The sequence below is a fragment of the Anabrus simplex genome, chromosome 3 (assembly GCF_040414725.1).
Source record: "Anabrus simplex isolate iqAnaSimp1 chromosome 3, ASM4041472v1, whole genome shotgun sequence".
In the NCBI taxonomy this organism is placed as follows: domain Eukaryota; kingdom Metazoa; phylum Arthropoda; class Insecta; order Orthoptera; family Tettigoniidae; genus Anabrus; species Anabrus simplex.
Genome location: NC_090267.1, coordinates 138,092,715 through 138,108,893, shown reverse-complemented (window position 1 = coordinate 138,108,893; position 16,179 = coordinate 138,092,715). Strand labels below are relative to the sequence as shown.

The 16,179-nt window shown below is 38.1% G+C and overlaps 1 protein-coding gene across 1 annotated transcript in view; it reads right to left on the bottom strand.

Annotated features, from left to right (window-relative positions):
- Positions 1-16,179, bottom strand: part of ND-39 (NADH:ubiquinone oxidoreductase subunit 39) — an 83,996-nt gene that overhangs the window by 23,482 nt on the left and 44,335 nt on the right. Inside the window, exon 6 of the mRNA XM_067144217.2 lies at positions 3,381-3,567. Within this exon, the coding sequence (XP_067000318.2) occupies positions 3,381-3,567 (187 nt within the window). The remainder of the gene's footprint in view (positions 1-3,380; positions 3,568-16,179) is intronic.

Genomic DNA, 16,179 nt, shown 5'->3' with positions numbered 1-16,179 from the left:
AAAAAAGCAAGCGGTCCAGGTAACATCCCACCTTATATAATTAAGGGATGTGCAGAAATAACAGCTTCTCAGTTAGCCTTCATTTTCAACCTTTCATTAAAGACGTCTTGCTTTCCTGAAAGGTGTAAAATATGAAAAATAAGACCAGTTCCAAAGGCAGGCAGTTACGACATATCTAACTACCATCCTGTTTCCATTATTGACACTAATGCAAAAGTATAAGAGCATATACCATATACAGCAAAACCTCGTTAGTACGTTTTCTGCAGCAGACGACGAGAAAAATCGTGTTAAGCGGGAAAACATACTATCGAATATCCCATTAAAAACTATCCAACAGCGAGATGCATCACTTTACACATAAGTACATTTTACATTGTGTGTGTAATGTTTCAGGAGATAAAGGAGAGCACTAAAAAGTGTAAAAAAGTCGAGAGAACAAATATAAATAATTCTCTACTGGAGCCTGTTAAAGTAACATCAGACTATTAAAAGATGTGAAAAACATGGAAGAACAGATATGACATTCTTTTGCCCTTGGGCTCATAGAAGTAGCTACAGTCCCTAGATATTATAGCACATCACTTTCTTCCTAAAACAATTGTATAATGAATTGTTAGTTGAAGCCTTAGGTTTCTGACCAGTGGGTAATTAAACACTGTTTTCTGGTTACTTTGTTCGAGCATGAATTTCTCGCAAGGTTATACTCGCCATACGCGATTAAACGTCTTCAGCCGTCATCTTGAACACGAAACTTCAGCAGTACTCGGCATTGGTTCAGACAGACTTGCCGGTGAATAATAAAAACTGTCAAACTAGTAGTTTGTATTTTTGTATGAATGGTACACCGCTTTACCATTGCCTGCATCTTTACATAACTTTTTAATGAGATAGGCCTACAGTGTATGGAAGCCTTATTACTTAACAGCACCTACAAATGACCTGTCGAACGTCCGCTACTGCTGCACTTTAGACTTATTTTAACTTCAGTCATACCACACTGATTTATATCATCTTATCACTAGAACAGTTATTGGCATTACCTTCAATTTATTGTGTTGAGTGGTAAAAAGGAGTTAAGTGATAATTTGTCACATGACAGCCTACTTACGGACTAATAGGATAATCGTGAGAAGTTCAGTAGTGTGGTACGGTATCTGCCTTGTGATAGCCTAGCTATGGATAAGAAAAGGGTCGTGAAACCACTCGCTAATGAAGAAAAAATTAAAATCCTTGAAGAAGTAGATATGAATCCACATCTTAACTGCGTTGAGTTGGCACGAATGTTAAAACTAGCACCTTCTACTTTGAACACTATTGTGGGCAACCAAGACAAAATTAACTAGGACCGATTAAGTAAATGGCGAGTACAGAAGGCGACCAAACCAGGAGCTATACAGTTATACTGAAAAAAAAAATCACAGACGTAGTCAGGAAGAGGCGCCTGACCTTCTATGGACCTGTCACGAGGATGAACCCAACTAGGATGACCTACTGGCTTTTCAACTACTGGGCAAACAGAAGTGAAGAAAGACATGCAGGAACCAGGAGTAACTTATAACGACATCAGAAACCAAACATCTCTCAGAAGAATAATCAAACAAAAGAGGTTTCAGGACGGACCAACACATAAAAGGAAAGAAAGGAAAGAAGAGAGAAGTATAGCCACAGAATGCGTGAGTACTGGGCAAATATAAAGTCCCTCTCCAAGCAGAAAAGTTGAACATCGTGGTCCTTAGTTGGCCCATTTAAATACATAAATAAATAAATGAATTAAATAAATAAATAAATAAATAAATAAACAAACAAATAAATAAACTTTTGACAAACATAAATATATTTGAAATATTTTGAGAGAAATTCTATCTTTTAAATACTATAAACAATATATTTATTCCTCAAAATACAATTAAAATTTACTGGGACATGTTTCATCCCTCCAGGACATCCTCAGCCACTTATTATTTAAGAACGCTCCTGGGTAATGATATGCTGTACCTTTCTGTAAGGAGGACCGGAAGAAACTCCTCTAAAAAATTTTGTTGGGAGAAGATTGTTGAAGAATTAAACTGGTGAGGAAAGAACGTCGAATGGGCTGATTAAGATGCTGGTGTATCCCTGATGCCTGATGTACTGGTAAGCTTGTGTAAGACCAGATTTTTTTGAGACGAGTTCCTCCCGGCCCTACTACTGTAACTTTGAAAATTTATTATCATATAACCGCCGGACTGAGTGGCTCAGACGGTTGAGGCACTGGCTTTCAGACCCCAACGTGGCAGTTTCGATCCTGGCTCAGTCTGGTGGTATTTGAAGGTGCTCAAATATGTCAGCTTCGCATCAGAAGATTTACTGGGACATAAAAGAACTCCTCCAGGACGAAATTTCGGCACCTCGGAGCAAGAGTAATTAATGGGATGTAAAGAAAATCACAGTTTTATTTATTTATCATAACCATAAGCTTGTAAAGACTTCCTCCAACATCAAGACTGTTTTTTTTGTTATGAAATAACCTTGTGTGCTATTTGCTTAACGTCGCACCGACACAGATAGGTCTTATGGCGACGATGGGAGAGGAAGTGGCTAGGAGTGGGAAGGAAGCAGCCGTGGCCTTAATTAAGGTACAGCCCCAGCATTTGCCTGATTTGAAAATGGGAAACCACGGAAAACCATCTTCAGGGCTGCCGACAGTGGGGTTCGAACCCACTATCTCCTGAATATTGGATACTGGCCGCACTTAAACGACTGCAGCTATTGAGCTCGGTGAAATAACCTTTAATGAAAAAAATGGGAAAAAAAGCCATATATAATTAAGTTATTGTTCATTTAAGAACATTCTACCATATTTTCAACATGCATATTTATATTTTCAAGGAAGTTTTTTGATAACTAATTGTGCTTTTGTAAATTGAGTTAACGCTAACACTCTACAGGGGCTCATTTGACAGTTCAGCAATATCAAGACTTCATCTCCAAGACTTTAAATGAGAGATTACCTATTATACTGTGATATGTTTTTATACAGAGCTTCTCACTGTGTAGCATTATTTTAATCAGTATATATTTTTTGTGCTTTCGGAATGGCACTTATTTCATATGTGGCTGAGGATGTTCTAGAGGAACAGATGAAACATGTCCCACTAGATTTTAACAAGTAAATGCATCATTTATAGTATTAAAAAGGTGGAATTTTTCTCAAATTATTTAAAATACATGTGATCAATGTCAATACGGACCTTCATACTTGAAATGTATTTCCTGCAAACATAAGTACATAAAAGAATCAATTTTATGTCTGAAGAAGAGGATAAAGCATAACTGTAAATTAAATAACCATCAAAGCCATTCACTGAAAAGAAATGTTGTGTTATATTAATAACTACCTTTTCAATTCCTTCCCAGTGCAAATACCCTACTGGCCAACCTGGGCATATCATTTCTGTGAGTGTTACTCTTGCCTTAAAAACAGGATCATAGCGCATATCATAGCGCCAATAACCCCATTTCTCATCACGACGCATCACTCGGAAGAACCAGTCAACCAGGTCTGACAGCTTGTAGCGTTTGGGACTGAAACAAATTAAATACAATTATATTGCATACAGATGAATACTTTTGTACCATATATATCTTTTAAAAATATTACAACTGGTACTTGAGACTGGTGTCATTTTTTTTTTTTTTTTTAATATCTGCAATGCATCATTTCTTCTGTTTGCATTCAAGTAAGTTACCATTAAGTTCTATTATTATCATAATTATCATTATCATTAATAATAATAATAATAATAATAATAATAATAATAATAATAATAATAATAATAATAATAATAATAATAATAAACATTTCACCCCTTTATATAATGTACGACCGAAGCTAACTAAGATCAGGGACATCACAGTCAACCAACCAGAGGATCCATTGCCTGGCACGACCCAATCGGAGGTCGTGCACTCCGAGATCCAATCAGATGGCAGACTGCTCAGCGCGACCCATTCGAAGGTCGTGCTTTCAGATATCCAATCGGATGTCGGACTGCACGGTGCGAACCAATTGGAGGCCGCACACTTACATATAAACACAGCTGCTTCCCAAACAACTTTCGCAGTTGCCAGCGGGATACAAGAGAGCGTATCGACACGACGCCACAGAAGATGACTACTGCAGCAGTAGTCGAAACGTTTGGTAGAAACGAGAGGAGTGGACCACGGCATAATAGCCCGGAAGATTTTTATTATATTGACACCGGCCGTGAAAGCCTTCATACTTTAATGACCCATCTCTACGGGGAGGATATTTATCGTTTAAGTCTTCAATTTGAAACGCTTCGCAAGAAGAAATCGCATCTACTCTGCTCTCTTACATTCTTACTCCGCTGCCACGACACCTGTGTTATTCCACAATTTCTACGACAGAAGAGACTTTTTTCAACCCCTTCGGCACACAGAATTTATAACAGAACGGAACAAGCTCTTCTTAGGGAACGTATTCATTTTACTTGTAAAGAACTGGCCATTAATGATGAACGGCTTTTATCATTACATTTGTCAACAGGCAACTCAATGCACTGGAGTGACTGGAACCGAATGGACAGGATTACTTATAACACCATGGAACATCAGGAGAAGAGGGATACGCTGCGTCAGAAGAAAAAGTACGAACGTTTAAGTGGCAATATAAGGACGAGGAATCCGATCGAGAAAGTGGATCCTGCCCGGACAGTCGTTAACTTATCTAACCGTTGTTTAACAGAGGATGAAACCACTGTTCTTGCAAATGGAGGCAATTTTGCTGTTACACCGGCAGAAATCCCAATAGAAGATATAATTTCCAACATAGAATCAGGAATACGTCAGTTCCCACCAGAGGTTTCCGAGGAAATACGTCATGACTGTTCCAAGATGCTCTGCAAGGCCAAGTTACCAAAACCTAACCTTAGCAAAAACGAGGGGCTTGCGCTAAAGAATTTAAAAGCCGACGAAAGTATTATCATTTTAGCAGCTGACAAAGGTAATGCTACTGTTATCTTGAACACTCTGGATTATGAACTTAAGATCAAAGAACTTCTTGATCCTTTGATCTACAAGAAACTTCCTCGCGATCCGACTATGAGTATCCTGCGCAAGACCAATTCTCTGATTAAGAAATCTTCTATTTCAGCAGAAGAACAGAAGAAGCTGAAGAAATCGGAAGCCTTGTGTCCAAGACTATATGGTCTTCCCAAGATCCATAAATCAGACGTTCCTCTTCGTCCCATCGTTACTACCATTGGCTCTCCTACTTATGAAGTCGCAAAATATTTAAGCAATTTACTGAAACCTCACGTAGGGACTAAGGACTCACACATCAGAGACTCGACCCATTTCATAAACAGATTACGACACCTGCGAGTACAGCCGGGAGATATACTTGTTAGTTTTGACGTCGTCTCGCTGTTCACTATGGTACCAATCAAGGATACCCTAGAATATATTCAACATCTCTTTTCAGAGGAGATAATAGTTTTATTGGAACATGTACTTTCAACGACATTTTTCCAATGGAAACATGAATTTTATGAACAGACAGACGGTGTTGCCATGGGAAGCCCACTTAACCCTGTTATTGCTAATTTTTATATGGAGTTCTTTGAGGAGGAAGCCCTGAAGACTGCTGTAAATAAACCCATCTGTTGGTTCCGCTTTATGGATGACACTTTTGTGATATGGGGACATGAAGAGGAGGAACTGGACAGCTTTCTTACACATCTGAACAGTATTCATCTTCGTATACAATTCACTGTGGAGAAGGAAAAGGATGGGGAATTAGCTTTCCTGGACGTGCTGGTGAAGAGGAAGAATGATGGATCCCTAGGGCATCAAGTATACCGAAAACCAACACACACAGACCGATACATAAACAAAAATTCCAATCACCATCCTGGCCAGAAGCGTGCTATGATGAAGACCTTGGTGGATCGCGCCCTTCGTGTCTGTGAACCAGATTACATCGAGAAGGAATTACGGCATCTTGATCTAGCCTTACAAACCAATGGCTACACGGTACAAGAGGTCAGGAGAGCACTCCACCCCAGAAGACAGCCAGCTAACAGTAAACGAGAACAACCCAGGAAGAAAGGTATCGCTTATTTGTCGTATATTCGTGACGTCACAGATCGTATTGGAAGGCTCCTTGAACGTCACGATGTTAAGACCATTTTTCAGCCGACCCGGCAGCTACAAAACATGTTACGTTCTGCCAAAGATCCACGTGACCCTCTAACATCTACTGGGGTCTATAGGATACCGTGCAGCTGTGGAGCTGTTTATATTGGCACGACTGGCAGAAGTGTCAATACTCGTCTGACGGAGCATAAAAGGAACTGTCGCTTGGGGCAATACGACAAATCAACAGTAGCAGAGCATGCACTGCTTGACGGAAAGCATGAGATCCGTTACCAGGATACTGACATACTGGCCACATCATCCCATTTTCACGCACGTCTCTACAGGGAAGCAATCGAAATACACAAACATCCGGATAACTTTAATAGAAAGGAGGAAGGACTGAAACTCAGCAAGTCCTGGTACACCCCTTTATATAATGTATGACCGAAGCTAACTAAGATCAGGGACATCACAGTCAACCAACCAGAGGATCCATTGCCTGGCACGACCCAATCGGAGGTCGTGCACTCCGAGATCCAATCAGACGGCAGACTGCTCGGCGCGACCCAATCGGAGGTCGTGCTTTCAGATATCCAATCGGATGTCGGACTGCACGGCGCGAACCAACTGGAGGCCGCACACTTACATATAAATGCAGCTGCTTCCCAAACAACTTTCGCAGTCGCCAGCGGGATACAAGAGAGCGCATCGACACGACGCCACAGAAGATGACTACCGCAGCAGTAGTCGAAACGTTTGGTAGAAACAAGAGGAGTGGACCACGGCATAATAGCCCGGAAGATTTTTATTATATTGACACCGGCCGTGAAAGCCTTCATACTTTAATTTCATTGAAAGCCTGAAGCAAATAAAAGTCAGCGTTATATCTATTCATTTATTATATTGGTCAAATATATGATCAAATCTAAACGCGGGGGAACCGTCTTCGTATTTAACTTTCCAGCGAATAGTACTTAATTTTTATATTGTACATTGTGAGCAATGATAAATTCCAGTTTCAGGTTAAGTTTAGTCACTACTTATGGAAGTATATCTCTATCAGTCTCTAGCTGATATCAGACATTTGCTACGAATCACAATCTGCCGTTGGTACCACCAAGCGCAGGAAACAAGTGACCGGACTCCCACAAAGTTCGGCCCTTCGGTACAACTATACTTAACAGCAAATACTTGCCATAACTGTGTAATATGTAACTGAAAATGATTCAAGGTAGTACTCATTACTGTTTTAAGAAGAAATAAAAGATAATCATCCTCCTCTTAACTCTAATCATAAGATGCTTGATCTTGGCTGTTGATTAGGGAAGACCTTCAAAGGCATGAAAACAGAAGGGAAAAAAAATTGTTACAACTGGCTTTATGTCATACAGGCACAGATAGGTCTTACAGCAATGATGGTACAGGAAAGGGGTAGGAGTGGGGAGGAAGTGACCATGGCCTTAATTAACCCTTTCGGTCCCAAATTATTATTTTTGGGAGAATTATTTTTTCTCATTTAGAACAGTTGTGTTAGAACACAGTGATCATGTTTATTAACCTTCGACTGGTATAACATAATTTTGTAACGTAACTGGTAGTACGGTATCTGTCAGACTCCATGTATTTACTACTAAATTATACAATACATATCACTGTTGTCGAATTTGTCATTAATCATTTCTTCCAAATCAATTTCGAAGCTTGGTTGGTATGCTCTCAGACTCGTTGAGAATAACCAATACGTTCTGATTGTTGAGATGGATTTGGTCGTGGCTCCATATCCTAAGAATTCATTACAAAGAACTATCAGTAATAACAATATTAGGTTCTTTCCAACACAGTCCCTGTACCAGTACATGGTCTCCTTGCTCATGCGCAATACGAAAAATCCTTTCCAACACAGTCAAAATTGCGTTCATGTAGTCGTCCGTGTACTGGAGTCAGGCGTTCCAACTAACTCTTTGCACCGATCCCTGGCAGTCGGAACTAGTCCGCAGTCTAAAGCATGTACTGAGCCGTACATTTCTGTGACATGCGCAGAAACACTCTATCGTTGCCTCCTATTGTACGCTGATTTCTTTGGAGTTCCTTAATCAGCTGTTTTTACGCACACTGTGCACTCTTCTCCCATTAATAAATTAATCGGCTGTTTGGTTACTGAGGTTAGTGACGACGATTTTTTACACTCTTCATCCAGTGAAGAGGAGGTACTATTTTTTGCAAAAAGAAAAAGAAATGAAAATTATTTAGGTATTACAAGTTGTCCATTTCATGACCGTATCGATGAATATAATCAAGAAGTTAGTAAAATAACCACCTAATCGAGACTTTATTATTGCCTCAGCTGAAGAGGACCACTAAGTGGTCGAAACATGTCCTGTAAGTGCTAATTTATATTGAATTTTGCCTTGAAGAGGACCACTAAGTGGTCGAAACATGTCCTGTAAGTGCTAATTTATATTCAATTTTGCCTGAGGCAATAATAAAGTATCGATTAGGTGGTTATTTTACTAACTTCTTAATTATTTAGGTGGTGGTAATTAAACATCTTTCTTTAGTTATTTATTATTGTGTTACGTTAGGCCTATAGTATATGAAGGCACAAAAGCTACCAGGTGAAACAAAATATAATTGAAATATGATGTATTTTTCGGAAGAAACTGTTCCTCAGTATAATGAAAATGAGTTTTTCAAGCATTTCCGCATTAGCTGAGGAGTTGCTCAAGATATTACAAATCGATATGAAAGATGTGAGCATAATAAAAGACATTACGGGCAATATGGGAAAATATCGGCATTACACCAGGTTAGTACAGTAATTGCCGTTACTCCTATTCCTTGGAGTTCATGAACGAGAATCCATTCCAACACAATCCAATCGTGTATCGATCCCGGAACTGATACGAAGTCAGCACATGCGTATAGAGCGATATATGGATGCGTCCATGTACTGACAGCAAACTGTGTGTTGGAAAGAACCTATTATATTAACCCGTAATCATTACAATGAACACTAAATATTGATTGATACGTCTCATGAACAGTAGTCACATAACTGATATCATACATCTGCGAGACGGCGCGGCGGCTCTACCAGGCTTTTACTGAAGGTGAAACTGAGCAAACGTCACGTCAATTTCACTGCATGGAATTTACACTCTAACTGAAAGGTACACAAAAGGAGAAATAAGTAGAACATCGGAAGGAGATGAGATGGCCACCGGCAAGTTGGGCAGTCATCTCACAGACGTATAATACCAGTTGAGGGTTAACAATTTTCAAAATTTTGCGCATAAATTCAGAAAATCCAGCATGTTGCTCTCGGTTAACATTGGGAGCCTGTGGTAACATTCAAATGCGACATACATATTTCACAGAGCAATTTACATGATGGTGTTCTGTACAGAAAATTACATCTAGCAAACAAAATAAGCTATATCTAACATTGCTCATTATACAATTCTACAAAAGTGAATAGAGCAGTAAATCGTGCATCAAAATATAATGTTTCCTCAATTATTTGTTATGAAATTGGAAGAACCTGTTCTTGGCTCCTGTCGAGCACAAATTAACTCTGCATTTAGAGCAGGTCATCTGGATGATTCCACTAGGACAAAACTTACATTGACCTTTCTTCGTTTCATACGGAGGCCAGTGTCCATATGCGTCATACCTGACATCACCGACTGGTCTTGGAGCAAAGTTTTTTGACTGGGTTCTGGAAATGGACTGTCATTTGGTCGCCCATGCTTCCGATTCAAAACCTTCTCTGTCTTTGTCAGTGCTTGAGATATTTCTAACTAAAATTGTACAAGGGAATACATGCATTTTTCTCCACGCTGCTTTTTATGTTTAAATTACAGTAGTCAACCACTGACTACTGCAACACTAATACACCAAAACAAAATTCCCATATATCACTTTACCAATATAATGTCTATTCTGTACAGCTCAAGCAACATATCTGCTAGATCTACTCCCCCATGAACTGATTACAGTAAAACCTTGTTAATTCGAAGTCGTTGGGACTCAAAAATTGGACTTTGAATTACGTGATTTCGAATTAACAGCCAATTCGCAATTCAGAAGTACCAACCCTAGCCGCGTTACAAAATATTCTATTGCCCGTTACTGCATGCAGTTAACCTTTATTCACAGTTTATACCTTTCAAATGCCATGAAAAAAGAACTATTTCCAAAATGTATCCAAGAAGGTGCATTTACAGTATTCAAGTAATGCACTCGGATATTTCACTGGCAAACATAACCTCACGCAACGAAAGAAAGAAAGAAAGAAAGAAAGAAAGAAAGAAAGAAAGAAAGAAAGAAAGAAAAAGCACGATTCAAAGACGAGGAGAAATCTATGCTGGCTCCCATGTGCAAGTGCTTTATTTATTGGATTACTATACTGTATGCATTTTAGATGCCTTATATTTACAAAGGAAGTACCCGATGCCCTTAAAATCGAACTTTTCTATGACTCTATCCTTGTACGATTTCCCGCCATGGCACTTCTCTCGTACTTCAGAAATGTAAACACTTGCCGCGTCACAAAGTACCAAGACCCATTAATACCTGCAATCACCTCGATTCACAGTTTAAACCTTTCAAATGCCATGGAAAAAACTATTTCCGAAATGTATCCAACAAGGTGCATTTACAATGTTCAAATAATGCACTTGGATAAATCACTGACAAACCACCTCACGCAACAAAAGAAAAAAAATCACACAATTCAAAGACGAAGATAAATTATGCCGGTCCCCCTAAGCAAATGCATTATTTTTTTAAATTTCTGTACTGTTTGCATTTTTAGATGCTTTGTAAGTGCCCGACGCCCTTAAAACATTGTGGTTTATCGAACTTTCCTATGACGAGGGAATAAAGTATCTCGCTTCCATGCGCATTGCAACACACTACTATGACCCCCATCCCTCACACTGTACAGTTTCCAGGCTGGCAATTTCTCCTTTAAAACAATAAGACCGTTTGGGCTCGCATTAAAATAAAGCAATGCAGTTTCACCGGCAATGTCAATATTGCAAGTAACAACTCTCATTATTGTTCCGTATTGAAGATGACGTTAGGCATAGATATCAAGGATAATTAAATAAAAAACCACCTATTCAATACTTTCCACGTTTAATGTGGTTATTATCTACATGATTTTATGTAGACTTATTTGGTCAGGTACATGTTTCACCCATTATTTTGGGCATCTTCAGCCTGTAAACAACCTTTAGGTCAAGGTTTGGGACCTTTTTAACCAATATAAACATACTAATATATACACTATATACAACATATACATTATATACAATATATACAAACATAAGTCAATACAGTAAAGTTTTTTGGTCCTAATCTATCTAATATGGAAAATGTCCAAAACTAAAACGGATCTTCTTTTCGGTGAAGAGGATTGCATATCGGGGTTTATGTGACCCCTATATCATATTAAGTACTTGACGTATCGTGTCTGGTGACAGGATGTGTCGTCAACAATAAGTGGAGATTTGAACTGATTGTAGGTTGGTCAAGATTGAAAATATAAATTTAAATTGAATGTGTTTTAACTTGGCAGTTCTGGTTAACTTAAAATGTTCAAAACTAAAAATAAAATGAAACGGATCCTCTTTTTTCTTGAGAAGGGGTGATATTAAAACTGGAGCTTGTTTGACCCACGATTTTCATTTTCATGTTCTTGATGTAACTAATATTTAAATGTGTTGTCGTGCACAAGTGGAGATTCAAAAGCCGATTGTTGTAGGTAGACTGGTCAAAAACGTTGTGAATGAAACTGTTAGCGTCTTGACTTTGGGTCTCATGTAATGTCAAGGAATTGACAAGAGTAAAATATTTAGCTGTTTCATAGTTTTAGGCTGCTGCTTAATTGGGAAGAGACATCCTAGACACTTGATAGTCTTGTGTGAAAATTGTTCCCGTTGATGTGTTGCTTGGTCTTTGGGAGGGATCTTAAGAATATTTGTTCAGTTAATACTAGATGGATCTGTCTGTTCCGGCAGCGCCTGTCTTGTCACCATTTCTACTCCTGGTGTTGTATATAATGTATATTGTATATAATGTATATGTTGTATATAGTGTATATATTAGTATGTTTATATTGGTTAAAAAGGTCCCAAACCTTGACCTAAAGGTTGTTTACAGGCTGAAGATGCCCAAAATAATGGGTGAAACATGTACCTGACCAAATAAGTCTACATAAAATCATGTAGATAATAACCACATTAAACGTGGAAAGTATTGAATAGGTGGTTTTTTATTTAATTATCCTTGATATCTATGCCTAATGTCAATATTGTTCGGTGCCTACGAATTTATTATATTTGCCACGTTTTTTCGTCAACTGTCGGCATCGCCAGTGTTCGCGGATTCTGTTTTTCCGCACACTGCCTGTTGCGTGATATTACGGCGTTCCTTAAAAGGTTGAATACAAAAGAATTCCGATTTCATTCAACTTAGCAATCATGAAGCGCACTGTAGACCCACCGAAGTGAGTGTAAGTGCGGCAAGATACCCTTCTATTATGACGCGGAGCGGATAAATTTCGAGTTGAAATTACTCTGTAAAATACTATTGTTTTAAAATGTAAAGGCAGTTTCGAATTAAAAAGTCTGAATTTCGGTAATGGGGCAGACACTGTACTTCGAATTACGAATTATCTGTATTTCGAACTAAACAATTTAAACAACATGCAAAACTGTATCTCATGTTTCCGGGAACGAGAGCTTCTTCGAGTTAGGCGGGATTTTGAATTAACCGATTTCGAATTATCGAGGTTCTACTGTATATTATTTCACCACTTGGAGACAGTCTGTTCCCACAGTTTTCTTTTCTGACTGTCTCTATCGTTGTCTTATCTTCTGGACCTACACCTACATATATGTAGAAATAAAGTTGTTAGCCTTCCTATCGAACAGCCGAATCACTATCTTCGAAGTCAGACGTCCCGTCAACAAGCTGCTCAAGAATATCCTCAATTTCTGTCTCTTTCAGTTCCCTCCCTGAATGCTTTATTTTGCTCAGTATTGCTTTGAGGTTAGGATATGGTAACACAGTTTACCCCTTGAGTCCGAATGTTGCTTTAGACTAACAACATCAAACCTATCTACAAAAAAAAAGTAATATTTCTAAATTTAAGTTTACCTGGTGCACAGGGTATTTTTAAAGCTTTTTACACCAAAGTAAGTACATTCCTAATGCAACATACACTCACTCAGAAAATGCAGAATGTAAACAGCAAGATATAATCCTCCATGACCATGCAGTACACCACTGTCAACTTTTTTTATCTAAGAGAAATTATATAAGACTTTTCTGCCATCTATTGACTGATTATGGAAGCGTACACATGTAGTTAATTCACAGCAACATTGGAACTCAGGGGAAAATAATAAGTTTAGTGCATGTATGTTAATCTAAAGTGACATTGGGACTGAAGGGTTAAGGCACAGCCCTAGCATTTGCCTGGTGTGAAAATGGGAAACCATCTTTAGGGCTGCTGACAGTGGGGTTCAAACCCACTATCTCCCGGGTGCAAGCTCATAGCTGTGCGCCTCTAACCACACGGCCAACTCGCTTGTTGTTAATAATAATAATAATAATAATAATAATAATAATAATAATAATAATAATAATAATAAAAATCAATGAAGGAACATTAAAACCTGAGAAATCATAAGAGAGAAGAATGTGTAGGAAATGACTGTAGGGAACAAAGATTAAAATGGTTCGGACATGTGAAAAGAACGGAAGAGTTTCTAAGATGTGCTAAACTGGAAAGCTGAGGGCAAAACAGGAAACAGAGAAAACTTAGAAAATGGTGGGTGGAAGGATGGTGAATGAAGGAGCATGTCAAGGAGACATTTAAGTGAGGAAGATGCATAAGACAAAGAATTGTAGGAAATAAATAAATAAATAAATAAATAAATAAATAAATAAATAAATAAATAAATAAATAAATAAATAAATAAATAAATAAATAAATAAATAAATAAATAAAACTTTATATATAAAAATTCAGCCTGCGTATGTTTGTGATCGCAAAACTCTAAAAGTAGTCGATCGATTGACTTGAAATTTTAACACAACATTGCATTTGGATACAAGAGTGTTTAGGAAGTGCTTTGAACAAATCAGATAAGATAGTTTTTTATAATGAGTAATTTTATGGAATGAATTTAATCACAAAGCCACCCCAAGATTGGATCGACCTTGACTGACAGACTGTCGCTAGGCGAAAACAACTTATACTATATCATTATAGTCCGGTATGAATTGCTGTATATAGGAGGATGGGAACATGCTGCCATGTTTTATGAAGGATCTTTCTTGCTAGGTGGTTCATGTAATTAGGCAACTCATTGCCTGTTATTTGAAAACGGAATCCAACATGCCGTAATCGAGATGTACTTTCATGGAACTACACAACTCATTGCCTGTTATTGTAAATGTGAATAAATATGAATAAATGTATCCTGTGCTCGAAAAACTCTAAAAGTAGTCTATTGTCGTCTGTGCTTTCGCCAGCCATAGTACGAGTTTGATGAGTTGAATGGAGAAGAAGAGCAGCATAATAGTCTCAACAACGCCAAGAACAGTTAGATCAACAGCAAAGACGTATGCAGTAGCAATATCTAAATGACAGAGCTTCATATCCTTAAGTAATAATAACACATTCTTAGTCATAGTACGGCAGCCTTTAGTCTTAAGTCATAGTACCACATTCGCTAATCATCTGTAATGCCTCTCCCACGTTTGAACATAGGCCGCTGTTTTCAACACACAATCACAGAACATCAATGGATATCAAACCACACTGATCAAGAACATTTAGATGACAATGAATGTGTTAGCATCAGAACTTCTCAAAAGCGAGCAGAAGAATCGGCAGATCAGCAGGAAGAAAGACTTTGAAGTCTTACGGGTTGAATCGAGAAGAGAGAGTGCAGCACAATCATTTCAACAACGCCAAGAACAATTAGACCAACAGCGAAGACGTATGCATTTGCAATATCTGAATGATCGAATTTCATATCACCGAATTGTTTTCTTCATACCAAACGGACATTCAATACAATACCTCATATAAATTTGTTCAAATCGGAAAAACTACACTGCACAGCAATGAAATTTAAAGGAGAAAGCTAGGGAATGTGCTGCGCGATCAGAAAAGTGAAGCTACCTGAACATGAGCAGCCAAAAGAAAAGTTCGCTAAAAGGAATTACTGATGATTCAAAACATTTCCTCAAAAACATAAAAAAATACAATTTCTGTTTTCAGATGACTTTACTCGGTGCTAACGATATAGCAGAGAATTTTATGCCGATATTTACAATTAAGGGACAAATTTACCAAACATCATTAGTCCTTGCTTCTTTTTCCCAGCAATAATCATATTTCTTGAAAATCTATTTCATCGGAGATGAAAATGGCCAATTGAATGCACGCTGCCAAATATCTATTGGAATCGGAAGGCATATTGTTGAGTCACTGTAAAAAAATGTTACACGACAACAGTAATTTAATTTGGATGTTCAAAAGTGCGATTGATCTTATGTTTGCTAGAATACTTTTATTTTCTTACACATTAATTTCATATCAGACTGAGGCATAGCGAAGCGTGACCTGGTTTAGCTAGTAAATCATTTGTGTAATATCCCTTCCAATGCCTACAGATTTTAAGATACTACAGTATCAGAATTATGTTCTGAGTTTTGTAAAGTGACAAAAGCCCATACTGTTGAGCTGTCACATCTAAATATTTTCAAATGTGACTGACTTGAGCCAGGATCAATCCAGCTATCCTGGCAACAGAGAGCTAGCGACTATCCAAGTCTGCCAATAATACAATAGGAGTGAAAGGAAACAAGTAAACCAAGGCAGGTTAGGTAGGAAAGAGGAATGTGATAAGCCTGGCATAAGTAAGATGAAGTAATGCAAAGGAAAGCCCCACTATCAAAGGGGCAAGTGTAAATGGGCATTTCTGCGAGTGTGACTCTTGCCTTAACAAC